Consider the following 26,926-nt stretch of genomic DNA (forward strand, 5'->3'; position numbering starts at 1 on the left):
AGGCGGGGACGGCCGGCGGGGCCGCGGCGGGCCGGGCACGGGGGGCGGCGGGGCCGCCCGCGCCTGGCGGCGGGAGCGAAGGGGGAGGCTGCGCCCCGAGGGGCCCCGGCGCGGCCCCTGAGGGCCCTGCGGCCGGACCGGCGGGTGTGGAGTCACAGGATCAGCGAGGTTGGAAAACTGTGCCGACATCATCCAGCCCGACCCATGACCGACCCCCACCTTGTCAACCGGACCGTGGCACTCAGTGCCACGTCCAGTCTTTCCTTAAACACCTCGGGGACGGCGACTCCGTCGCCTTTCTGGGCAGTCCCTTCCAGTGTCTGACCAGGCTTTCAGTGGAGAAATTCTTAGTGGTGTCCAACCTGAACCTCCCCTGGGCAGGTTGAGGCTCTGTCCTCTTGTCCTACCCCTTGTTCCCTGGGAGCAGAGCCCCCCTGGCTCCACCCTCCTGTCAGGGAGTTGCAGAGCCAGAAGGTCCCCCCTGAGCCTCCTTTTCTCCAGGCTGAGCCCCCCCGGCTCCCTCAGCCACTCCTGCTGCTCCAGACCCTTCCCAGCTCCGTCCCCTCCTCTGGACCCGCTCCAGCCCCTCAGTGCCCTCCCTGGCAGGTTCGGGTCAGCTCACGGGCACCCCCGGCTCTGCCCGAGCTCCGCGGGGGCCGCACGGACGCGGGTCTGGCAGGTGTGAATTTTGATCCGCGCCCCTGCAGCTCGTTCCTCTTCTGGATGCTCGCTTTGAGCCAGGGACAGAGCCCCGCACAGCTGTGAAGCCTCTCCGAGCATCTCCTCTGCACCGTGGGCTCTCACCGAGTGCCACCCGCTGCTTGGCAAACGTCATTGTCCCGTGGTGAAAACTGAGATGTGTGTTGTTCGTAGAAATGCTGACTGTAGTTGTCAAAGCTGTGGGTTTAATCCTTTTTAAAGGGCATCTCTCTTTGGGTCCGTTCTGGATACAGGTGTGCATGAGCACTGCAGCTGTTTGGTTTGTGCTCAGTGAGGCCCTGGTCCTGCAACATCCGTGGTGCTTTAGGGGCTGAGCAAACAGAGCAAACTGTAAAATGTAGATTCCAGTCTTGCAGTGAATAGATCCCACTTGGTACTTACTGCAGAACAGGCATTAATGCTGTCTCTTGTTTTAATTTGAAAGTGACTCCCTGCACCCCTCGTGTCCTTAAGTCTGACCTACATAGTCACAACAGGATTCGGCTCCATTTGCGATACAAAGTCTCAGGAGGGTGAGGTGGATTTTGTTTCCTCGCACAAAGTTGTCAGCTCAGTTCTGACACCAGGATCTCTGCCCTCTGGTTCATTGTCAGCTGCCTCTCCTCGGGAGTGGGGAAATCAATTGGTGTTATCCTATAGCAGCTCCTTGCTGCTGGATGTCAGATGGGTGCACGATCCCTGGGTAAATTTTTGGTGCCCATATTATCTAGGAGCTGGATCAACATAAGCATGTTGAGTGGAGAAAGAAAACTGCAGAATTTTCTCACTGCTTTGGCTTCATCTCCAAGGGGAACAAGGCTCCCTAAAACATTTCCATCTCGTTTTATTGACCTAGAATGGTCGGGTGGAACATCAGTAACTGGGATGGGGATAAAGGGAGGGTTGTTCCGGCTGTTTTCTGACCAGGTCCCAGCACCCTCTGTGTCAGTACCCTTGCCTCCTGCCTGTGTCCTGTGCCATTCTGCTTTGCAGTGCTTCCAATCCCTCCCTCCCTGCCCATTCCAGCTGTGTGCACACCAGTTGCCCAGATGGCCAAGGGGAACAGGCAACTGTTGAGCCAATGCCACAGCCCTTCCCGCAGCGTTCCCCAGCTGCCAGCTCCCAATAAACACATAAACACCCCGTCTTCAAAACATCTACTGTCCTCTCAGATGTGCTTGGAATTAACCAGTGGATCCAAGTGAAAAGTGTGCTTATATAAACTTTGTTTCCATAGGAAACTGTGCTTGATGGAAAGTGGAGAATTAGTGCAGCCTGGTTTCCCAAGGAGTTGTTTGCTACATCCTACCCTAACAGCTCTTGCCTGACTCCCACCAGCCTTGGGGCCTGGGAGCTTCTGCCTCCCTAGAGCTGCTCCCAGGTGCTGCCCATATCCCAGTCTGCCCTGTCCTTATTTGTGCAGCCAGATGAGTCAGGTGTTCCTGTTTGCTGAGTGACCAGCAGCTGCGAAAGATTAAGGATATTTACCCAATTGTCCTTGGCTTCTCCAGGCTTCTGTCCTCTCTCTGGCCTGTGGTTTTTTGTAAAGCTTATGGAAGTCTTCCTCTGACAAATTTGGCAGAAATGCAGGTACTGGATTCTGGAGTTCCTGAGGGACATAACGGGGCGAGGTGGGCAGATGGATGGACAGAACGATTTCATCTCTCTCCAAAGCTGTGTGAGAACGGATCAGGCAGTTGCTGATTGTTACAGCTGCAGGCAGAGATAATGCAGTGGTTAAAATGCTTGTGGCCTTTCATATTTCTCTGTATTGTGTCTCCCAACCGGGGGTGTAGCTGTGTGTGCGGGAAGTTTGAGCACAGACTGTCATGGAGATTTTGCCTGTAGATAAACTGAGGGTTTTAACAGGAAAAGAGGAGGAGAAGTAGCAGACAAGTAAATATGTGGGAAGCCTTGAGCACTAGATGACTAAACTCGTACACAAGGCAGGCAGCACGCAGAGAGTGGAAGTGACAGAATGAGTCTGAGAAATCCAGGGAAAGGTCTGTGGGAGCCTGCCTGTGGAAACAGGAATAACAAGGCATGCACAGAGAGGGGAGGCATGAGCTGCCGGGGAGCTGGCCAGGGAGGGGAGGATAGGAAGGAAGATTGATCCAGTGAGACTGAAGTACATTTTGGGAAGAGGAAAATGTCACTACTGTGTGCACTGTTTCTTCAAGGGGCTTTCCAGGATTTACTGGAGAACTTTTAAAGGCCTTTTGATGGGCAATCCCAAAAGGTAGAGTGTATATAAGAAAAAAGGCATGCATTAAACAGGAATTAAGAGTGTACTTCACCATATCTATTTCAGATCAGTGTCTGTTTGAACTACGATATTCTGTGTACTTGTGCTGCCAAACTAAATGTTTGCCTGCCCTCAGACTTGATTTGTCATCTGGAGCATAGCAAAATCCTTGCAAATTGTACATGCAATTTTTGAGATAGCAGCTTTCTGGCTTTAAGATATAAAAATAAAACTGTGATATGTGGCATTGATCTTGTGACTCCAATAAAAAAATGTTTTCTGAGATTTCTCTGCTAACTTTGTGGGCTTGCTTATAGTAGCTGTGATTTTTGTAAGAGGCAAGGTTCATGCTGTTTTTTGAGCTGGGTGTCAAGTGGTGTGATGTTGGTGTTTAATGCCAGTAGACATGCTTTAATTCAGGTGTTTGTGTGACCCCACCGTGATACTGAAGAGAGGCTGTTATTTGGATATTGAGCTGGAAGACTCGTTACTTGCTGAGAATACAGGCCTGGTTGTAATGAGAGATAAAATTGATCAGGAAGTAGCCCTAAGAGGTGAAGAACAAGAAGCATTTCTTATGCAAGCCTGCCAGTTGACTACAGCATTAAAAAGCTGGTAGGGTTGTGTATTTCTGGCTGTTTTCTTTTCCAGGTTGATCCAGGAGTATGGTAAAATGGTAGAGAGGGAAGTGAGTTTTTTCTGTACTTCTGTAACAGGGAGATGAAGTTTGGGTGGTAGAGCAACGAAGCTCTTTCAATTATGTCTTCTATATAGTAGTGGTAGCTGGAGATAATGCTAAGCAGAAACTCAAGGAAAAAAAACACTTTTAGGGTTACCTGACCTTGGTAAGAGATCAGTGGCTGATCCCAGGAGCAGGAGGGAATGTGTGTTCTGGGACTGGAGCTACACAGGGATTATTCTGTCATTGTATCATGTCAGCTCAGGTTGGACACTTAAATTGTACTTGACTTCTGAAAACTATTTGGGTTTTTTCTTTCTCTGATGCCTTCTGGTTCAAAGAGCATCTGCTGTCACTTGTGCATCCCATGTTCTTGTGACTCCTATGTAGAAGTAAGCGGCTTCTCCTTCCCTTTGCCCCTTTTTGTCAAGCCTGAAGACCCTTCCCTTATGCTTTCACCCCCTGCAGTTTGTGGAACTGTTTCCTTTTTGTGTCTCCTCCTGAGATCATCCCTGGGTTTACTTTTGTCATTGTCAAAGACCCTTTTGCCCTTCATTCCACAGAGTTCTGCTCACAGCTCACCCTTTTTTTTCCTTTTTAAAATTTTGGGGGGTTGTTGTTACTTCATTTGTTTCTATGGCCACCTTTCCCATCTCTGTCCTCATTCCAGGACCAGCTTTATGCTTCTGGAGCTCTCATAATCTTCTCTTCCAATCCAAGTCTTTTCCAAAGACTTGTCCTTTTCAAATTACCATCTTCCGAAACTGCATAAATATTTTCTTACACCTCCTCAACACTGTCACTCTTGGCATCTTCAGTTTAAGACAGTAAAGCTCAAGTTCTTGCTGTCTTGATAAACTTGTACATAAAAGGATTCAATTCCTGGCTTGCAGAGCAGTGAGTGTAACATTGGCACCCAAGGAGCAAAGTGCAGGCTGTGCAGGTAGCCTGGGAAATGGATTGCATGGCAACCTCAGGGCTGTTTTGGTGTTTGTTGGAGGAAAGCAGCCGATGACTCACGTCCTCAGACGGCAGCACAAAGTCAGAGCCAACTCACCAGCAAATAGTTAAATATTTAATTTATTTTTGTTTTGTAAATGCTGTTTACCTCGCTGGAAGTTTTCAGCCAAAATTAGTTTCAAAGCTGTCACAAAAGATAAACTAAGTAGGTGACCTTTAATTTAAGTGACTGTAGTTATATTCTCCCCTTCACCCCTCCCAAGAAGAATATCCCTAGAGAAACTCACCATTCTGGAAAATCAGTCTAGGAAGGTGAGTGCCCAGCTTGAGCTCCAAAGGTGTGGAACATTCCTGCCCTGTGCTTTGGCCAGCACTGGGCTGCGAGACTTTCTTAAAATGTATGTGTACATATACACATCTCTCATAACTGTTCTGAAATGAACTGTGTTCCTCTGCCTAGCTCCTTACAGGCTCTAATGGGTTTTAAAGATGAATGGAAGCAGATCTTGATAACAGCAGTGTTCAAAATGATTCAGAACTACTGGTTTGAAAGAAGTGAATTATGTGGTTACAATGAGAGGGAACAGTTACAGCCGGATCTGCTTTGCTTTCCTGCTTAAATTTAAGAATAATATTGTTGTTTAGGGATCTCCTGCTGGCTGAGTCTGTATCTGCAGGAATGAGGGCTTTTGGGTCAGGTGCATCTTTCTTGTCTGTGCTTCTCATTCTCGTGCTTGCAGTGGTAATATTCAGGTTGCTGGACTGTTTGGAAAAGTGCAGCCAAAGCAGAAGTAGATAAGGTTGTAATTTCCATGTAAACACATGATTTGTTGCCTTTCACTATGAGCACAAGCACTGATTTTCCAATAGATTAAAATCAGTATTACACAGTTAACAGGGGCCCACAGCCTCAGTTTGAAACATCCCTGAGGCTTCTTCCTCCCCACACTCTGCCCTTCCTTGGGTCTCTATGTTGGTGTGAGTGGTTGCTGTCAACATAAAACCACTTGTTCACCTGTCAGTTTTAACTCATTATTGGGGTGTCCTGCTCAGGGTCAGGAGTTGGACTTGATAATCCTGATGGGTCCCTTCCAACTCGGCAGATTCTGTGATTAGGAGACTTTTACTTTCTCTCCTGCTCCAGCAGACAGGTTCTATAAGAAGTATTTAAGAGGCAAAATGTGTAAGTTGGAAAGGACCAAACTGAACTGAGCTGTCACCTGAGGCAGGATGATGATGGCAAAACAATCTGGGTGGTGAACTGGGCTAAAAGCCCTGGCTCTGCCTCATCAGAGTGTGCCACCTGTAACTTGGATAGTGCTCAGCTTATTCACTGTGCAGAGAAAAGGGCTTTTGAAAACAGGAATATCTGACATTTTGTCACTTTGAATTTCCTTGTCCCTCTTGGTGGCTGTTTGAAGTGATTTAGCTGGTTATTCTTTGTTGGGCTGGCCTGGGCCATAGCAGGTGCTCTGCAGCTGGGTCTGTGAAAGGTGACACGGATGCACAGGGAGGTGGGAGAGCCACGGGGCTGGCTGGGTCTGCTATGGACCTGTAATGTAAATTTGCTTAAGGTGCTGTGGAGTCATCTGTGAGTTGGCACATCCTTTTATACAAATGCTCTTAGCCTGTGCCAAGCCTGATTCTGCACTGATGGCTGTGACCTGTGTGTGCCTTGTCAGGCATAGCCTGGCTGTCCTGTGATTGCTGCTGGTAAATGAACTTCAGCCTGTGCAGGTCGTTTTTCCAGTGACATGATTAATAAATGGCTGGTTTATACTCCTATTGTTAAATCTCATGAGAAGGCTTTTCTGTCTCAGCCCTTCCCAGCTCAGGGTGCCGTGCAGAGTTTGCATGATTAGCATGGCTCATGCAAAGAGAAATCCCTGCTGGCTCCCAGTGCTCCTCACAGATGTGCCTGAGTGTCCCTTTCCATTTGGGTTTTGACTACATTCAGCCAATATTAGGAAAGTAACTTCTGTCCTCATCATTGAAATACAGTTGGTGGTGCTTTCTGTGATCCTTATTTGCTAACCCTGCCCTGGCCAAGGCCTAGTTGAGGGGGGAGGCATGTCATGCAGCCCACTGTAAATATAGAAACACAGATGGAGCTTTAACTGTTGCAGGTGAGGTTGCTGAGAACTAATGCTGAGGCAGTATTAGTGGTGTGGGACTTTTTTCTTGCTAATTTAGGGTTGAGATTGCAGACACTTTGTATATTTTCTGTGGTTATGGGTTTTACAGTTGACTGCAGAAGGTACTTAGTCAACCACAAGGAAGTGAAAATGTCATCCCCTGCCCCACTCCTTTTTTTCTTTATTTTTTTTTTTAAGAATGGAAAAAAATCTGAGTAAATTATAGTGACAGCAAATGAAAGGCAGTAAACAATTAAGTCTCTTCTGCCCTGATGTACCTTCAGGAAAGCAGGCTGTGCAGCTTTTCTCACTGGCTGTCAGCTGTCTTAAAATCTACCTGAAAGCTTTTCTGGAGGGTCAGGTCTTTAGGTGACCTGTGATCATGGGATCTCGTACTAGTGGAAGAGTGTGTGTGAAATTGGAAACTACAGCTCTCTGCAAAATCTTGCCCATGGTAGCTGCAGCTGCCATGATTTTACTGCTCAGAGATGCCATCCAGCAATTTCCCCTTCCATGCAGATCATGGAAAGGCTGCAGGAATGCAGCAAACCCATGTGTTTTATTAGAAATGTTTGGGCTTTAGGATACAAGTGTCCATAAATGCAGGCTTATGTTCCGAGCATAAACTTAGCTCTGACTTTGGTGGAATGTGCAGGATTGTAAGTTTGTTTTCTGCTTATTTTTAGGGGCACCAGGAGATGCTTCAGTGGCGAGACCTCTTTGACAATGCAAGTTAGGAATGAAATCCATTAACTAACATCCCCTTCCTCACCCTGATCTCCAACAGACTTCCCGGAACGCTCGGAAGCAAAGGGTCAGGGGAGAAGGGTGGAAGGGCACCATGAAGCTGAAGCAGCGGGTCGTGCTGTTGGCCATCCTCCTCGTCATCTTCATCTTCACCAAGGTTTTCCTCATTGACAACCTGGACACCTCGGCTGCCAACCGGGAGGACCAGCGCGCCTTCCACCGCATGATGGCCAGTCTGCACGTGGAGCTGGACCCGCGGCTGGAGCACACGCTCCAGTCCCCCTGGGAGATCGCGGCCCAGTGGGTGGTGCCCCGGGAGGTGTATCCCGAGGAGACCCCCGAGCTGGGGGCTGTCATGCACGCCATGACCACAAAGAGAATCATCAAAGCCGATGTGGGATACAAAGGGACGCAGCTGAAAGCTTTGCTAATACTTGAAGGAGGGCAGAAGGTTGTCTTCAAACCCAAGAGGTGAATATTGCCTTCAATGACTGCATTAATAACTGCTTTGTTTACATCTATGTTTTCTTTTCTCCACGTTGTCACATTATTGTTTAAGTTACAAATTTTTCCGTAAATGGAAAGGCCATCTTGTTATTTGAGAGACAGACAGGAGGGAGTGTTGCTGGTGCTGTAGTAACAGTAGGTTGCTGTGCCAGCTGTCTCTCAGGCTGCACAGTCTTGATGCTCAGAACTACCTGTCTTTAGGTTAAAAGAATAATCACTGTGTTCGGTCTCGGGGGAATGTTGGTTACACCTGATGTTTCTGAGTCTTTCTGACTGTGGAAGTGCAGGTTGTGGCAATGTGGAGACAAGCCTTGCCTACTCTGAGTAAGGGTCATGTCAGACTGCCAGGAGTGAGTGCAATTCAAGAACAGGGAAGGAATTCAAGTTGACAGTGGTCTTAAAACTAGTCTGGGTGTCTGGTGTCGCTGCAGGAAGGCTGTAAAAATGGCTTGGGTAGGTCAGAGTCTCCTGTCTGCCAGTGTTGAGTACTGGAGGAGCAATGTGTGGGTAGTGAGATTTTCTTGGTATGACCTCTGTTTACAGTGATCCACAGGGAAATCTGGCATGATGGAACATTCATGAAGAGTCTTGTGCGTGACTGTAAAGCTTTTTGAGCTGTTTGCCTTTGGGGAAAAGGACAAGAAAGAAAGATGTTAAAAAGTAAGGGAGGTGTGTTTTAGGGGAGTGCACTGCAAATGGGAAGTGTTGTCACCACAGAGTGAGGGCATCTGTCCCCGAAGGATTTTGGGTTGAGCAAGCATTAGGGGTTTTTGTACTGTTAATGAGGGAGTCCAGAGTAGGCCATGGAGGTGCTCCAAGGGCTGGAGCACCTCTGCTTTGGAGACAGGCTGGGAGAGCTGGGGGGGTTCAGCCTGGAGAAGAGAAGGCTCCAGGGAGACCTTAGAGCCCCTTCCAGTGCCTAAGGGGGCTCTAGGAGAGCTCTGGAGAGGGACTTGGGACAAGGGTATGGAATGATAGGACAAGGGGGAATGGCTTCACACTGACAGAGGGCAGGTTTAGATGGAATATTTGGAAGAAATTCTTCCCTGTGAGGGTGGTGACGCCCCAGCACATGTTGCCCAGAGAAGCTGTGACTGCCCCATCCCTGCAAGTGTCCAAGGCCAGGTTGGACAGGACTTGGAGCAACCTGGTCTAGTGGAAGTTGTTCCTGCCCATGGCTGGGGGTTGGAATGAGATGATCTTGAAGGTCCTCTCTAACTCAAACTGTAGTAGGATTCTGTGATTAGAGAATGAGAACACAAATCTGCCCTGCCCTTGAGTTCCCAGTCCTGTTTCTGTATAGCCAGTTCCTGCTCTGGCTGGAGCTTCCCCGTGGGCCCAGGCTGTGTTCCAGCAGTGTGAGCCTTTCACACCAAAGTCTTGGGGGTGTGACAGACAGTGTGTCCCATAAATGCACCAACAGGACACAGCATTTCCATAGTGCTGTCTGTATGGGTGAGAGCTGTGAAGTGTTTCACTGAGCATTACATTCCCACAATGCCATGTCTGTGCAGGTGAGCACAGTGACTGTGCTCCACCAAGGACACGTGCAGCTGGGAATGTTTATAGGAACACTGGACAGTATGGCCCTGGCCATACAGGCAGACTGATGTTCTGCTTGTGACTGCTGAACAGCCAGGCTTGTGGGCAGAGTCCTTTTGTGCCACTGCAAGAGAGTCTGTTTAACTGACTTTGAACATGAAAGCTCTATCAAAATTACTGCTAAAAACAGTTAAACAGTTCCTGGGAAACTTACTGGTTGGGGACAACAAAATACCCTTACTGCTTTTGCCCTAGAAAGAACCAGTTGCCTACTGTGCATGGAAACAAGGCATTTGGTTGGGTTTTACCAATAAATTTTAGCTCTGCAGCTTTCAAGAAGTAACCATGTTTCCAAGAGCCTGCTGTAGGTACCTACCAGAGACCTGCCTTTGAGGACGTGTTCTGAGGGTTAACTGTCACATTTCAAAGCCTGACTTACCAGTGATTAAGAGTTGCTACCATCACATCTGGTGGTATATGTGAAATTAGTTGCTCGTTTGGTGTAAGCTCCAGTTTGGCAGGAATCTGTCAGATCCTCCTCCCACAACTCCCTGCCATCCTGCCCTGGTGAATTCTCTTTTGAGCTGCTTTGCAGACAAGCTGAAGCATTTGCTCAGACTGAGGAAATGAACTGTTGTCTCACCCACACCTTCCCTGAGCAGGGCTAAAACATCCAGGTAGAGCTCAGTGGCTTCTCCTGCACTGTTTTTGCTACTGCTTGATCCCAAAGCCTGTTGGAAATAATCCATTTTACACGATTTGATATGTAGATGGAAATGAGAAAATAGGCCTTGTCATATTGGAAAATGTGTTGCATTTGACCCATTTGCTCAGTATTGATTGTGATATTTCTCACTCACCTGAAGCACGGTGCTAAAACAGTACCTAGGACTGATTCAGATGTGAGGAAACTCAGAAATTGCTGTTTGCCTTGACTAAGTAACATCTATTAAAAGATAAAAAAGGGAGCAAAAAGCCTGCCACTTCACCAAAACACACCGTTGTTGTTGTGATGGGTGCCTGATTTCTGTTGCTTGCTGTTCATTATGTCTTTCCTCCACCAGAATAAAGGCTCTGTTTATATCCACTATTGTCCTCAGGTTCACTCTTGCTGATTTTCTGTCTACTGTAAGATTCCATTTGCCATCTCTTCCACAATACCAGATTGTGTTTTCATGTTAATCTACAATCCATTCTAACCTCAAAATCATCTGTGGACTTGCTGCTTTCTGGTATAAATAGTCCCCTGTTCTGTAGCTGGGTCTGTGCTCTTTGTTCTTAGATGTGACTTGGCATATGTTGGATTAAAATTCATTAGTTGGAATAGGCACTGCTTCCCAAGCTCTGGAGGCCACTGCACATCACTGGCCTTTCCTCCTTGTTTACCATTCAACAGTCTGGACACTTGAATCTCATGGATGGTTTTTCCCCCTCCCTTTAGCAGTCATTTGGAAAGGGACCCAGAGACTCTATAATGTAGCACTGTTATTAAATTGTTGCTCTGAACAGCAAAATTGATGGAAGTTCTGCACAGAATCACTTTATTTGGCTTGTTTCAATTACAGATATGCCAGGGATTATGTAGTGGAAGGAGAACCCTACGCTGGCTACGACAGGCACAACGCAGAAGTGGCAGCCTTTCACTTGGATAGGTATGGAATTATTGGCTTACCTGGCTTTATTATCTTTGGAAAATGCTTCATCAGAGTTCCTTGAAGAATACACCTCAGATATGAGCTGTTTCTAACCTGCCAACATAGCACACTGAAAGCAAAAATAAAAATCAGCTGTTGGGTGACACTTCATTTCAAAGGTCTGTGCAAGATTCTAACATTTTAGATTTCTGTGAAAAATCTGGAAAGGAGAATGAGCACTAAAACCACTACAGTTAATATTATAGGGAAGAAAGTGCTTAACCAAATGCTATGGAAGAGTCTGGAATACCAAATGTATGTGCTAAGTTCATGTCCAGTACACGAAAAAGTGAAGCCTATTGTTTAGACTAAATAATAATCAGTGCATCCTAGAGGAAAACCAGCTACTCATATATAAATTGTATTCAAGGGTACCCAGGTGATTTTGTGGACCTGAGCTGGAGGTGCAATTACAGGAGAAAAACAAAGTACAGGATATACAAAGAATGGGACAGAAAATGCCAAACCCTGAATGCTGATAGTTGTGAAATGCTGTTAGAGATGCAGTTTCATCTGGAATAAATGAGCACAGTCTCGGTCTCCTTGTTACAGGAAGACTGTGTTGGCACTTTGGAGGTGAAGAGACTTAAAATCTGTACTGATCTGTGTAGTCCTTTAAGCACTTTTAAAATTCCATTACAAATGCCCAAGTCATTTGTGGTCACACATGGGAGTGAAACCTAGATCTTGTAACTGCAAGTTTTGTGATTGTTCTTCCCACCTCTGTTTTTCCAGGCACTTTTCAGGCATTCACTTTTCTTCTGCCATTGTCTCTTCCCTTCTCCCTCCTCATGCCAAAGAAAACAACTCCTTGATTGGTTGCTTTCAAGTGCAGTTGAATTGGGCTTGAACACAACACTTCAATAGATAGTGGTTCCCACAAATCATAAATGATCCTTGCAGGTGACCAGCCCAAGGGCCACATGGTTTTATTGCTTCAGCCTGTACACGAGACACATGGTGGGGATTTCTGGGGTGAGGTCTGAGTTCTGAGCATGGTGCATCCTGTGGTGCTGTGCTGCAAAGGCATTAATAAAAGAGTGTCACTGATGGCTTGTAAAGCAAGTTTAACATCTGGGCACTTAAGAAAAATGAGTTTCTTTACTTTGCTTGGACAAGAAAAAAGGTTCCTGCAGGGCTCCAACTTTATTCTTTGGTCTCAGTCATCTCTGACAGAGACTGTGGATTTGTTTTGTTTCAATTTTGAACTGCTGCCTGTGTTGCAAATTCTCTTGTTGTATTTTTTCCCCCGAATCAGAATCCTGGGTTTCCGACGGGCCCCGCTGGTGGTTGGCAGGTTTGTGAACCTCCGCACAGAGATCAAACCAGTGGCCACGGAGCAGCTCCTGGGCACCTTCATGACCGTGGGTGAGTGGATTCCATGGATTGTGCAGCCCAGTAAAGAAAAACGGGCTTAATGGGGAAAAAGAGCCGTGGGAGCCTGACGCAGCTACGGAACAGTTAACTCTGGTGCAGGAAGCTGGGAAGTCTCTGTCTTTGCCAAGGGAGAGCTTGTATAACCCTGTTTGGAGGGGGAGGAGGACTTGGTTTCCTCCAAGTAGTTTTCCCTCTGTATCTGCTCTGTGTTCCCTCATGCTGCTGTTACAGATGGGAAGTTCTGGTTTTTTTGAGTAACAATTTTCTCTCTGCTGTCAGAGGTGGTTAGAAAAGTCTGTGATTAGACCTACATGGAAAAAAATAGAATTGTATTTAATGTGAACAGAGTGGTGATTTGGGATAATTTGTAGAGCTGACATCAGTTGGTGTTAGATGCTGTTTGTGCCATCAGAGCCTGTGGAGCATTTAGAACCAAATGTGTCAGAACTTCCCTGTGTTATTTACAGCAATAAAGCTGTGAGGGCACGTAATGGGAATTACTAATGTGAACTCCTACCAGGTGGTCATTAAGCACCAAGAAATTACTTATGCTGCAGCCTTAACTCCTTCAGGCTTTCCTAAAATATCCAATTACTCCTCTTTTTTCGTTTGTTTTGTTTTCTAATCAGAAGGCTCTAGAGATGATTGTTCATTAGAGCTGGTAAATATGTGCCTGTGTACATTCCTATTACAAGCACTGCTGGCAGTCTCACACTGCCAGTTACAAGGTGTAAGTTAGAGATGAGAGGAGCTCAGCCTTCCCAAACTCTCCTTGCATTCAGATGGGGTGCCTGCCTCAGGCAGACTATACTTTTTTGAATTTCTGCCAAGACAACTAAGCTGTTTTCTAGCAGAAATGCTGACTTGAAAAGTTGGCTCCAGAAATTTTCATTGCCTTTCCTTAGATTCCTTGGATTCGCTGTTGTGCAGAGCAGGACCCAAATAACTGGGTGGATTTGAGAAAAAGGTTGTGATCTCTTGTCAGCCCAAATTTGACCAAGTTTCTGAGGTTTTGAAGAAAAGTTAATTCATGCCTATTCAGTGCAGGTTTGCTGGAGTTGCAGCTACAATCTCAAAGAATTCTGTCTCTTGCTGTACCTGCTGCAGGCCCTGGATGGAAAGTGAGACTTGCAGGGCTTTCCATACAGATAAGAGATCTGGTCTGCAAGCTCTTTATAGTTAATAATAATTTCTGACATCCTCAAGTTGTCTGATGGGATGTTGGGAGCACAAGAGCCAGGTCTGGATGGAGGGCTCCAAAGGAGTGCTGGCTGAGGGGTGGGGATGTGTAAGGGTGCAAAGTGAAAAACACATCTTTGGGTGAGCTGAGCCTGGTTTGGGAAGGATATTGGATGTAGAACCAAAGGAAACAAGGATAGAGAACAAGTGGAATCACAACAAAGGGAGACATAGTTGAGAAATATTTTGGAGGAACATCTGTGAACGTGGAACTGGATTTAACTTGGCAAGAGTCAAGCAAAGGCAGGTTAGAAGGGGGAAACAGAAAAGGTTAAACTAAAACTATTAATCCAGGTTGTGTGGATTACAGGATACATCAGCATTAGCAGACTAAAGGCTGCAGGGTTTTGTTGCTTCTCTCCTGTCAGAAGACACTGATGAAGCTTTGACAGATCTGCATTCCTGCGTCATGTAAGAATGACAGCTTGTTTCTGTCTCCCCTGCTCAAGAAGCTGAGACGTGTGGCAGGTCTCAGGACTCCAAATCCATTTGAGTTCTACTGTGTTCTTTTTAACTTGCCTCTTTTAGGTCAACTTTTTCAGAAAGGTGGCAAATCTGACACACGAAGTACGTGATAAATGTGAAAACAAGCAGCGTCGAGGTTGCCAAGTCAACGTCCCAAGGACTAGGAAGGGACCACAAAATCTTGTTGGTAGTGCAGTGTATTAACTCTCAATGTGATAAAGTCATTAGAAAATATAATTACTTTCTCCTTTGAATATTAGTCCTTAATTGCTTGGATGAATGGATATCTGTGTAATCTCTTTGGAACCTCTCCCTCTCTGAGACAGGAAGCACGTGGTCAAGTGCAGTGAAATCCTGTTGCAGGGAAGGCTCTGCTGCAACAACATGCTGCTGAATTTCAGTTGGATTCCTCGGATTAAGTCCTGCTGTTTTGATACCTGTTTATTTTTGGTTTTAAGGCAATAACACCTGCTTCTATGGGAAGTGCTACTACTGTCGGGAGACAGAGCCAGCGTGTGCAGACGGGGACATCATGGAGGGCTCGGTGACCCTGTGGCTGCCGGACGTGTGGCCTCTCCAGAAGCACCGGCACCCCTGGGGCAGGACCTACCGGGAAGGCAAACTTGCCAGGTAGGAGAATGTGGGAGAGGCACTCCAGGCTCTGCAAATCTTGGCTGTGGGCTAACCAAAGCCCTTCTCTTGTGCTACTTGGACCTTCTGTTGGCACTGTGGCCCTCTGAAATGTGGTAGCACCTGCTGTCATGGTCCTTGTAGTTTCTTCTGAGAGTTGTGGAGCTGGTTTAGCTTAAGTAGGTAGGCACTGGAAGGCTCCTTGCTTTCAACACCATTAATATTTGTTGGCCTGGCTCAGCATCTAAAAAATGCTTAAAGAAGAACAAATGTGAGCTCTATCCATCTTGTACAATAGATGTGACACGTCTGAGTACGTGGCTTGGGGATGTTTTTGCCATGACCAGAGCAAGTGGTTTTGAGCTTAGTAAATTTTTCCAAATCTTTGTCATTAACAAGTGATTAGAAAGGGTTTTTTAGTCCTTGATCTAAAGTATCCATCGATTTCCAATGATGTGATTGTTCTCACAAAGAATTTCATCCAAAGGCTTCACTGAATTGTTTTAGAGTATTAAATGCATGGATTGATTTTTAAGCAACAGGTGTTTTCTCCTTTCCAGCAGGTCAAAATTGGCTGTGTTCAGTACATGGTATATTGCAGTAATGAATGGGCTGAATTCTTGGAGGTGTTTCTCTATTGAGAGGCTATTTTTCATCATGAGCTGCCTCCTTACACAGGGTTTTACCCTGATTCCTGTGCTGATTTGATATTTGCTGTATTGAAACTCGCTCTTGCCTTGTTCAGATGGGGTTACAAAGTTCTGGTGTTTTGCACCTTGTCATGCTGCTGTCTCATTTCCCTTTGAGAACATCAGGAAAATTAAATGTTCTAGGTGTCATGCTCTCCTTTTTCTGTGCCTGGTAATTATGGAAAAATAAAAGTGTAAAGAATTTTTTCCTGCTCTAACTGCTTCTACTCTGTCCTGAGTTGACCTTTTGAACATAATTCATACAGTCACATTAGTGTAAGTAATGTTTAATGGAAGTGTAATAGATAAAATCCCTGACCTTCCAAGGCCTGTGCTAATACAATATAAATGATCAGAAATAAGTGTCAGAGAAAGGTCTGTCTTGAAAGACTCCGTGGAAAATGAGGGGAGAGAGAGAGAATAGTCTATCTGAAAAATTGTGGCAAGAAGATTAAGGACTGCTCTAAAGTAAAATAAGAGAAAGAGAAACACTTGAGGGAGAGAGGGATGCAGCATAAGGAATTTATCCAGCACAAGAGGTAGGAGGGTCTGAGACTGTTGCCTTGTGGATTTGTGCTGCAAGTTGAATGTGAGTAGGACCTTGATGCAAAAGAAAGAGGGAACCAGACACAGCATTTGAGGACCATGTGTCAAAAACACTGAGAAGACACATTTTTGGCCCCTCTAGTTTGGATACCTGGAGGAAGGAATAAGGGAGGTCAGGCTCCAGACCACTAGAAGATGAGGTGGGGTATGTGGCAATTCTAGTAATGAAATTCTGATCTTCCTCCTTTTATGTGAGCATGTCAGCAAGCCTGTCCAGCTTGTTTCCTCCCTCTCTGTTTCCAAGTCACAGGTGGTTGAAGGCATTTCCAATTTCACTGCTGTTTTGTGAAGGATTGTTTCAGTCCTTACATGGAAGCTGTTATAGATGTACTTGTTATTTAGGTTGACAGATGGAAAGGATATACACCAGAGATTTGGCTGTTTAGGTGGTGGTGTTGAATAGCTTTGAAAGCTGTAAAGAAGAAAATGAGAAAATTTAAAATCCTGTCTTTGGAGAACTGAGACATGACATCCGTGTTACAACATTACTTGTAGAAGGAGAGGAGATGAGAGGGAAGCTTGAAATCTTGTCAGTGGAGAAGAAGGTGAGATACTCTGGAAGGGACGTGGGGAGGAAGGAGACAACCTCTGAAGGAGAATAAATACAGGTGAAGCCCTTCTCAGGACAGAGAGGCTCTTTACTAACCATGATAAGATTATTTGCATTACAGAGAAAAAATTAAGAGGGTCACTGGAAAGCCAGACCGATGGAAGCAGGTCAAGGCACTGCAAACAGACACAGTGCTGAAATCCTTCACTGGAAGTTGAGGGAGGCAAGTCAGTCTTGCCGTGAGGCAGCCCAGGCACTGCTGAGCTGTGAGCACTCAGGAGGCAAGCTCTGACCTTGTTTTCCATAGGAAGATGATGTGTATCCTTGCACTGGAACTACAGCTTGCTCCACACGCTGAGATGTGGATGCAGGATTTACTCATGAGGATTAACTCATTTGCTAATGAAGCACTGTTGTCTAGCTCTTCCTTTTTATATAGCATGGGCTGCTGTGCTTAGCTTTTCTTCATGCACTCCTCAGTGTCTGAAGGGCAGCTGTAACTCCCACTAGTGTGCAGGGATGGCTCCTCAAAGGGCTGTTTGGTTTCTCTCTGGCCACAGGTGGGAGTACGACGAGAGCTACTGCGACGCCGTGAAGAAAACCTCCCCCTACGACTCGGGCCCTCGGCTCCTGGACATCATTGACACGGCCATCTTCGACTACCTGATCGGGAACGCCGACCGGCACCACTACGAGAGCTTCCAGGATGATGAGGGAGCCAGCATGCTCATCCTGCTGGACAATGCCAAAAGGTGAGGGCCAGGGAATATGACAGAGTAGGTGTAGATGAGAGATTAGGAAGAAATTCTTCCCTGTGAGGGTGGTGAGGCCCTGGCACAGGTTGCCCAGAGAAGCTGTGGCTGCCCCATCCCTGGAAGTGTCCAAGGCCAGGTTGGACGGGGCTTGGAGCAACCTGGGCTAGTGGAAGGTGTCCCTGCCCATGGCAGGCAAAAATTGTCTTTCTGTTATGCAATGTTCTAGGAGGAAGGAAGTTTAATGGACTAGTCATTGGGAATAAATATGGTGTTTGAAGGTCAAATCCTTTCATTGTAGTTTGTTTTTATAACACTATGAAAATACTGCTGGTGTGGCTTTGCAGGCTCCCAGTAAATTTTTTTCTTGAAAACTTGAGTGAGGTTCTTTCAACTCCTTTGAATTAAGGGATAGGGGGACAGTTTTTTCATGGAATCATGGCAGATCTCAAGTTGGAAGGATCAATTGAGCTCAGCTCCTTGTTCCTCTTAGGACTACCTAAAATTAAGAGCATATGACTAAGAGCAGATGCTTCTTGGTGCCATGACCACTTCCCTGGGAGCTTATTCCAGTTTTAAAGCTACTAATAACAGAATTATTTGGGCAGAGTAATGCCAGACCCCTAGAGCAACTTACATTTATTAAGGGGAAAGTTCTGTGTTGAAAACAGAATTATGAGGAGGATGAAAATAATACAAATATACAAAATACAAATATACAAAATAAAATGAGCATGTGTTTAGATGAAGCTTGAAATACTCTGGAAGCCTTCTGACAGACCTCCCTCAGAAAATGTGGGCATGAAATGCTCAAGTGGATCACCTTGTTGGTGGAACTGTTGTTCTAATGGTGGCTGCTCTTTGGTTCCTTCCCTGTCCAGCAGTGTCAGAGAGGCAAAGCTCCCATTCCCTGTGCCCAGAATCCCAATTATTCCTTACCCCTGCATGACAAGATGAGTTCCATATCTAGACACCTCTGGAATTCCTTTCTAAGTTGCCTTGGTCTCAAACAGAACTGGGTATGCTGGTGCTCCTTCTGTTTACCTTGTACATCAGCTGGTGCTTTTGAGAGTTGTGTCTGTGATTGGCCATGGCCTGTTTGTATTTTAATTTAAATGATTTGATCTCTTGGAGCATGAAATTGCCTACTATTGATTTCTTTGAATTCTTTACCAAGCTCTTGATGTTGAGAACAACATTAGGAGTTCAACTGGTTCACTTGGGTTTTAATTTTGCCTTTCAGCTTTGGAAACCCTGCCCTGGATGAAAGAAGCATCTTGGCTCCTCTTTATCAGTGCTGCATGTAAGTGAAATGCTGGGGTGCTGTTCACTTTATTTATGCAATTGGTGTCCTTAGGTTTACAATATAATTAGCTTTGAAGCCTTCTGGCAACCTGAAAATGTTTGCTTGGATACTCAGTGCTTTATTGTTTTTGAGGTACTGTCTGTTTGATGTATTGTCACTGCCCAAGAAGCTGAGAAATACATTTTCATGAGGGCAGTACAGTGGGTGTTTGGCTGCAGAAAGTGGTCTCACCTCCAGGTCACTGGTTCAGGTCTTTCCATAGTCAGTGTGACAGGTACTTTGCATCTGCAGCTGTCCCCATCCAGCTCCTGACAAATAAAAGTTCACATCCCACTCTGAGTTCTCCCTGACAGAAGCGAAGGACTCAACGTGTCTGGCAATTTAATCATTTCCAAAAATGATTTCTGAAGAAGACTGCAGCCCTGCTCAGGGGGCTCCTTTCCGCCCAGGTTTGTAGTTTCTTTGCTGGATTTTGTTTCTGCTTTGGCCTTGTGAGCTGTGGTTTTGTTTGTTTTATTTTTAGAGGCTGTGACTTGATTTGTATTCTGTGTCCACTCTCTCACCAGGCCATTGCTGCTCCTCTGGAGCACCTCTGCTCTGGGGACAGGCTGGGAGAGCTGGGGGGGTTCAGCCTGGAGAAGAGAAGGCTCCAGGGAGACCTTAGAGCACCTTCCAGTGCCTAAGGGGGCTCTAGGAGAACTCTGGAGAGGGACTTGGGACAAGGGTATGGAATGATAGGACAAGGAGGAATGGCTTCACATTGACAGAGGGCAGGTTAGATGGGATATTAGGGAGAAATTCTTCCCCTGTGAGGGTGGTGAGGCCTCAGGTTGCCCAGAGAAGCTGTGGCTGCCCCATCCCTGCAAGTGTTCAAGGCCAGGTTGGACAAGACTTGGAGCAGCCTGTTCTAGTGGAAGGTGTCCCTGCCCATGGCACAGGGTGGAACAGGATGAACTTGAAGGTCCTTTCCCACCAAAACAATTCTAGGATTCTATGAAGATTTCCTGGACAGAAAATACTGATGTATCCATTTCCTGATTGTGATACTTCAGCATTAACTCCTTTAAGCCTTCCAAATTAAGTGTTTAGTTGAGAGTTCCTTCAACTTGTCCTTGAAAGGTTCTGTCTTCCACATTCCTCGGGGCCTGTTAAATCTGGGAACTTTTCAGAAAGCCTGAGCTCTCATCCTGCTTCCACTAAGCATTCCACTTAGGTTCCACTAAGATTCCATGCACTCTGCAGTACACCTGGCCTGTGTTCTGCAAGGTTCTTTTAAAATCCATAGAGAGAACAGTTGATTTTCAAATCCTGTAGTTTCCCTCCATTAATTTTAAACAAATGTTTAATTTCCTACTTTATTGAGGATCTTTTGCAGTCTCTGTCATCTAGATTCTCCCAAATGCAGTTTCCTGGATTTTAGGTATCCTTTCTTTCTGGTACCAGGCAAATGCTATATAAGAATTCATAATTGCTTTAACAACAGGTTTGGTACAGCACTTGCTTATATTGCTGGTTTTATTAGAGGCCATCAAAACCAAGAGTTTAGACCAGTGGTGCTAAAACATAAGGATTTGGGGGAGAATCCCAAGAGACTTCACAGAACACGACAGTGGAGATGAGTTATGACAACAACACGAACAAGTTCAGTGGCCAGTGAAGAGGAAGAATCACTTCTGTGTTCACTTTCTTGGAGGTTCAGTCAACAACCTTTTGTCCTTCGTGATTAACTGTTGGTCAGTGATGCTCTTCCTGAGGCGACATGAGTTTGTGTTTGAATTAACAACCAGACTGTTGATTTTCCTTCCTTTTCTTTCCTTTTCACACTGTGTCTGGGAGGCCTCAGGACTGAAGACATTCCTTGCTCGCAGCTGGAGGTGTTCCTGTGTACCATCAATTATTGTCACAGGAGATTGATTCTTCTTCACCTTCCGTTTCCAAGTTTCACTCAGATGTAACCTGCAGTTACACCTCCCTCAGGAGGCTGGCTTCAGTATTCCAGACGGGACCACAGCTGGGCAGTGGTATGATGTGTTTGTGTGTTTGTTTCTTTTGCAGCATCCGGGTTTCCACCTGGAACAGGCTGAATTACCTGAAGAACGGGGTGCTGAAGTCTGCCTTAAAAACGGCCATGTCGCATGACCCCATCTCCCCTGTGCTCTCCGACCCTCACCTGGACGCCCTGGACCAGCGGCTCCTCAGCATCCTGGCTACAGTGAAGCAGTGCACAGACCAGTTTGGGCCAGATGTGGTGCTGGTGGAAGACAGGATGACTCTGTCTCACTTGTAATTGTAGCGGAACACAGATGGAACTCCTTTTTTTAAAAAAAACAAACAAAAAAGCGATAGAAAAACAGCACAATCAGTTCAGAAGGGCTGTGGCCAAGATGGACTGACATGAACAGGAAGGCTCCCGAGCCAGAGGAATGGAGGTGACAGTGGCTTTTTCCATGGGCTGGCAGCAGTGAGAGGTGGGAGCTGGGCCCTTGGATGGCTCAGCACCTGGAATGGCATCTTGGCCGTGGTGGCGTGTCCATTGCCGGCAGTGGGCACTGCACTGGGTAAAAATGGCTCTTGTTGTTGGTGGGAGTGCGTGGAATACAGACACTAATTTGTGAACTGAATCCAGAGGGGACAAATGGAGATGAACAGTACAGTCCTCTCCCCTTCTCTTCCCCCAGGATACTCTGGCGAGTTTGTCTGATTCAGGGTTGTACACAATCAGCTGTGAGCTGGTTGGGCATTTTACTGCTTCTCTAGAGAACGAGGAAAGGGTGAATAAAATAATTATTAGACTGAAGAGTTGTGCCACCCCCCCGGGGGTGGGATGTTCTTCCAAATGCCATGAGGGTGGGAGAGGGCACCTCTGCTGCTCACTTGGCTTTTCCTCGATAAAAGACTGGGAAAGGGGTTTGCCTCATATGTGATAACGCTTCAGTGTTTTGGCTGAAGTCCTATCAAAGATTTATACACAGGGTTGCAGATTTAGGAGAGGGGACAGGGTGGTTATACAGCACTTGGTAATTAAGGGGTTATCATAAGTTTCCATGTGTCCTGTCACTGTTTTTTAAGGAATCTGGTGAGGTCTGAGTGAAGAAAATATCCTTGCAGTCCTGTGTCCGTATTAAAAACCGAACTTCCATTCTGTTGTAGCTGAGGAGGAGGACAGGATCTGTCCTTGGAAGCAGGTTCTGCGTAGCCAGGTCATGCTGCTTACTGTGAGCCCTGTGGTATGTTGGGCTGAGGAAAGAGGTGTTTGCTGGGCTTCCCAAGTTACCAGAAGTAACCTGAAGAGTGGAGAGACCCCTGAGCTGTGATGGTTGTTCTCCATCTCATCTGAGAGAGCTTCCTGCTGCTCTGTGCAGCACCAGCTGGTCAGTTCCACTGGTCACCTGGTCTGGCTGTGGCTGAGCTCAGAAGTTGTGAGCACTTCCAGAAAGTTTTCTGCCTTCCCAGCAACCGCCACTGCGATGTTCTGCCTGGGCTGCTCATCCTGGGGTCCTCACTGATGGTTTTGCTGTAGGTAGGGAAGAGTTGGTGCAGGTTGGCTTTCCAGGGCAAGCTTGCAGCACTCGTCTCATGCCAGTCCTGTCATCCTTCAGCACTTCAGCCTGTGCTGCCCATGAGCTTGTGGCCATAAAACCTGTCACCTTGGGATAAGAATCTGTGTCTCCAGAAGGGAGGCAGCTTTGTCACTGTTTCCAAATTGAACAGCTTTGCGTCGGTGCTCAGTTCAGCCAGAATGGTCCTTAACGTAAGGAGAGAGCTCCCTTCCCAACGTGATTATGGATTACTGGATTTGTGAGCAAGGGCAGCAAAATGTCAGTTAAAGCCCTTTTCCTTGATTTGTCTGTCAGGATCTCTTCAGCTCTGCAGTGTGGTGGGCAAGGAGAGAGCTGCTTCCTGTTCTTGCACCCAGGCCACACCTGATCCAAGAGTGTCAGGGAGAGAGTTTATCTGAAAAATGCAGGTTTATTTTGGTAAAGTCTTTTCCTTCCTGCATGAGCAGAGTATCTTGAAAGCAGAACGTAACTGTTTACCTGAGACTGAATTTTATGTTCTTCTGTCTCTCTTCTGGACTTGGACACATCACAGACCTGCCCCAGAGGGATGAGGTGATGGGATGGAGATATTTGGATCTGGAGTTATTTATTGGAGTTACTAGTCAGGATGGTAATGCACAGCCAGCTCTGAGGACACTGGTGAGAAGCTTGTGCCTCTTTATCACTGTACTTGACAACAGAACACGCTGTAGAAGCTGTGGGTGGTGCCTTAGGGGTGCCCCTGGGGCAGGAGCGAGTGCTGGCATCAGCTGTTCCCCAGGAAATTTCAGATGATTTACCCAAAGGGGAGATGGTGAAGCACATGGTGGTGGCTTGTAGGATTTCTAAAAGCTTGTTCATCTCTTTGAGCTTAATCATGAGCTCTTAGTATTTTGGAAAGGATCTACCAAAATTTGATGTTTTGATTTCTATATGATCACTCTTGATATAATAATGGATTCAAAAATTGATTTAATAATGGATTCGAAAAAAGGTCTTTCTGTCTTTGAGATTAAATTGGTTGAGAACTTAAGTATTGCTCTAAGCTGAAACTTTTGCTGTCAGATGGAACATGGGGATAAGTTTTTCCCCAGTATGAATGTCAAAGATTTAAAGCAGGGTATTGGTTTATTTTGGTTTACTTGTGAACAAAGGGCGTGAAGTCCGGCATTGTCAGTAGGAGGAAGCAAGAAATGGTTGGGTTTTTTGGGTTTGCTTTTTTCTTTGTGATTTTGATGCTTCTGGTTGCTGTAAACACTCCTGGAGCTTGGTGTTCTGCAGCAGGAAAGAAGAATAAATTCCTCTCTCAGCCAAAATCAGGGAGATGTGATTTTGGCCTTGCGATAATTTCTGCCCTTTTGGCAGCTGTTGTTGTTTTGCTTGAATACAGAACCCTGAGAAATTTTAGATCATAACCATTGGAAGGGAAATGAGGAGCAGCATCCACGTGCCAACAGGGTCTGCTTGAATCTCTGAAAAATAACACGGTTTGTGAGGCAGGTGCTGTGCTCTGTCAGTGAGGTTTTCATGACACCTTCTGATCCTCGTTCACTGTGCACGCTGTCATCCGCTGGCCCCAGATGTTACACAGTGGTTGTGTTGTGGAGATTGGTGATACCAGAGCGCCTGAAGCACAGAAATCAAGAACTAATTAAAGGGAGAGCACCATCAGCCATCTGCTATTCATCTCCTCCCCCCTGAGTCAGCCATGGGGTGGAGGAGACACTCGAGCCGGCTCCTCTTCCAGCAGCTGACGAACTGGAGTGTGTCTTGCCAAACAAACTTCAACTGAAAAATACTAATTTATTAAGAAGGTAATTTATTTGCTGCGGCAGCTGGAGCAAGATGCTGGAAACAGACACCCCTGTCGGAGCTGTCAGAGGATGCCCCTGGGAGCTGCTGCACAAATGGAGGTTGCTAATGAGCAAACAGAACGTTATCATGACTTTCTACTTGTATCCCCCGGGGTCAGATCCCACATAAAGCAACATTGTGTGAATAAAGATTTTAATAAAGCAACATTGATGGATTGTTTAAGTCTTTCTCTCCCTCCCCTGTCTGTCTCTCTCTTGTTCCAACATGTGGGCTGAATGTTTAAGGTGTTTTGCTGCCGATGTTTCCCAGTTATTCCTTCGCTAATGGTTGTCAATGGCCTTTATTCCAGTCGTGTATATCCGAGAACGGGGTCAAACATTCAGGTTGTTTGCAAGAGCCTTATTGGGAAGGAAAGAAGAGTGTCCCAAAGGGATACAGAAGAAAAACACACCTAGATTGGAGTGGTTTTCTGACAGTGCATCCCATGGCCCTGCATCTGCCAAGCACCTGGGCTGAGTCCTTGGCTGTATCCCAATAGCTTGGCTTTGTTACATGGAGCAAGGGATGGATATGGAGTTGGCAAGAGATGCTTGCAGAGTTGGCAGGTGTTCATGGTTGGTTTTCCTAAGCTTTTATTGAGACAGAGCAGGTAAACAGCCCCCAAAATCTGCTCCCACTGAGTGCAGAGGTTTACTCAGAGTGTGTCAGAGCTTGTTTTCTCAGTACCCCACTAGTGAGTGGGAGGCAGGAGGTGATGCAGTTCTGGATGTCAGGGGTCTTTGACCTGCCCTGTAGCATCAACCTGGTTGTGTGGAACCTGCTTTTCTTTAAACTAGAGTTTCTCAGTTGAAACTCTGGACTTCAGCATTGCTGAATTCTGTAAGAACTGCTTTTTGGCATTTATTTTGGGGGTTTTGTGGGGGAGGATGTTCTGGGTTTTTTTTGTTTCCTAGCATTGTATGCTGGCAATAACTTTTCTTATCCTCCATCTCTGTTCTTGAGGTTTGCTCTGGGAATGGGGCAGGATTTTTGCTTGTGTTTGAGCAGTTCAACAGCTACAGATGCTTTTAAGGCTAAAATCACCACTTCAGAGAGCTGTTGTTCCAAGCACTTTGTTGTGCTGTTATGTATTTTTAGAGTGGTTGGCCTTAGTAACAGGGTGAGAAATCCTTTAACTGGGAGGTTTCAAAGTGTTTCTGATTATGTAATGAATGTAATTTTACAGAAGAATGAACACAAACAACTTTGAGCCAATGGAGAACAAAAGGGGGTTGAAAATAAGCACTTTCCTTGAACTTCTCAAATTCTTTCCCTACAAATTTTTTATTGAATCTAAAAATTAGAAATGAAAAGATGTCTTTAGTTCATATTACCCAAATGTGGGACTGGTGACCTGTTCTTTCTTTGTAGAGTACAAACTTTTTAAGAGACTGGGGATAGGACTTTGTGGGGAAAAAAATGGAGGGGAAAGGACCCCCCTCATATCCTTTATTCCAGATCTTCTTTTTATTTAGTGATCTAATCCACAGCTGTTATACTGAACTCTGGAGAGAGACTCTTCTCCTCCTACCTTCTGTCAGAGTGCAGCTATGGATCTGCAGAAGGAATTGCTATATGGAAAGTGGAAAAAGCATGAAAAGATGGGTGCATGGCATTTCCCTGGGCAGTGGATACAGCCTGTGTGTAAAATCCTGGATTGCAAGGTTCCCTCTGAGTGTTTGCCTGTCCTGAGCTGCACTGGGGGGTGGAATAAGCCAGACATAACCACATTTTGGTGGTGCTGTTTTTCTCTTCCTTTGTAGATGGCAGCTGTGCTGTAAGAGCTGAGCTGACCCCAGAGGGTGGAGTTTTATCCAGGTGGTTGCTGCTCACCAGGACTGACTGACAAATAACCAGCCATGAAGTGACAAGCTCATCCTTCCATCATCTCTGGGTACATGCAGCTCCCTGCAGCTGCTTCTTCTGCCAGACTCAGCTGAAGATGAGCAAATCCTATAGTGAGGGTTCCAGCAGAGGAATCAAAAAATCCAGGTGCTTCCTAACCCCATCCTTCCCAAGGCAGGTAGGAGCGAGTTCTCCTCAGCACAGTGCACTAGGATCTCCTCCAGACTCCTGAAGCATCCCTTCTAATAGAGGGATAATTTCTTCCCTGAGGCCCCACAAAGGGAATTGAATTACTCAAGGAGGGTAATTCCTGCCCCCACAACACTTCAGTGCCTTGTTACCTGCAGGGGCAAGTCAAACAGGGAGTAGTTGGGATCACAGACTCTTGGAGTGGTTTGAAGATCATCTTGTTCCACCCCCTGCCATGGGCAGGGACGCCTCCCACTATCCCAGGTTGCTCCAAGCCCCGTCCAACCTGGCCTTTAACCCTTCCAGGGATGGGGCAGCCACAGCTTCTCTGGGCAACCTGTGCCAGGGCCTGTTGAACAACTGGTTTTATTTTCCCTTCTGGCTCTTAATGATGTGCAGCACTTGGGCCAGGCTGACATCCCAAGAATTATTGCCTGGTACCGTGGAGCTGGAGCAGTGTTGGACAGTCAGTTTATCTTTCATAATTTTCTTTTTTGATAAGCTCTCTTCAGCTAGAGCATTTACCGTGGGAGGTCAGAGTTTGAATGTTACAGCTATGAATTTTTTTATAAATGTACATAAATTCTTCAGTTCAGGTGCTTCAGTTAGTTTTTAGGAAGGCTGGCAGCAGTTTAATTTGCTCTTGCTACAGCGAGTTTGATTATTTTTTTTCTTTA

At 46.1% G+C, this 26,926-nt stretch overlaps 1 protein-coding gene across 2 annotated transcripts; it reads left to right on the forward strand.

The window, feature by feature from the left end:
- Nucleotides 1-3,937: 3,937 nt before the first annotated feature.
- On the forward strand, nt 3,938-26,224 carry FAM20B (FAM20B, glycosaminoglycan xylosylkinase). 2 transcript variants are annotated; one of them, XM_027694568.1, is made up of 8 exons: nt 3,938-4,015; nt 7,405-7,936; nt 11,080-11,166; nt 12,467-12,576; nt 14,748-14,919; nt 17,325-17,516; nt 18,760-18,819; nt 25,979-26,224. In XM_027694568.1, exons 2-8 carry the CDS (start codon nt 7,560-7,562, stop codon nt 26,001-26,003), a joined length of 1,023 nt encoding a protein of 340 aa, XP_027550369.1. In that variant the 5' UTR covers nt 3,938-4,015; nt 7,405-7,559; the 3' UTR covers nt 26,004-26,224. The 2 variants fall into 2 exon arrangements, with proteins under 2 accessions (XP_027550369.1, XP_027550368.1); XM_027694567.1 differs by lacking the exon at nt 25,979-26,224 and adding an exon at nt 20,878-24,380.
- The last annotated feature ends 702 nt before the right edge of the window (nt 26,225-26,926 follow it).

Source organism: Neopelma chrysocephalum, unplaced genomic scaffold (assembly GCF_003984885.1).
Source record: "Neopelma chrysocephalum unplaced genomic scaffold, ASM398488v2 Primary Assembly neopelma1_98, whole genome shotgun sequence".
In the NCBI taxonomy this organism is placed as follows: domain Eukaryota; kingdom Metazoa; phylum Chordata; class Aves; order Passeriformes; family Pipridae; genus Neopelma; species Neopelma chrysocephalum.

What these genes read in the sequence shown, in the direction of transcription:
- FAM20B (XM_027694567.1), top strand. Translation starts at nt 7,560, where the DNA reads ATGAAGCTGAAGCAGCGGGTCGTGCTGTTGGCCATCCTCCTCGTCATC. An exon ending in GTTGTCTTCAAACCCAAGAG is followed by an intron (nt 7,937 to 11,079) that starts GTGAATATTGCC and finishes TTTCAATTACAG; the next exon opens with ATATGCCAGGGATTATGTAG. An exon ending in GCAGCCTTTCACTTGGATAG is followed by an intron (nt 11,167 to 12,466) that starts GTATGGAATTAT and finishes CCCCCGAATCAG; the next exon opens with AATCCTGGGTTTCCGACGGG.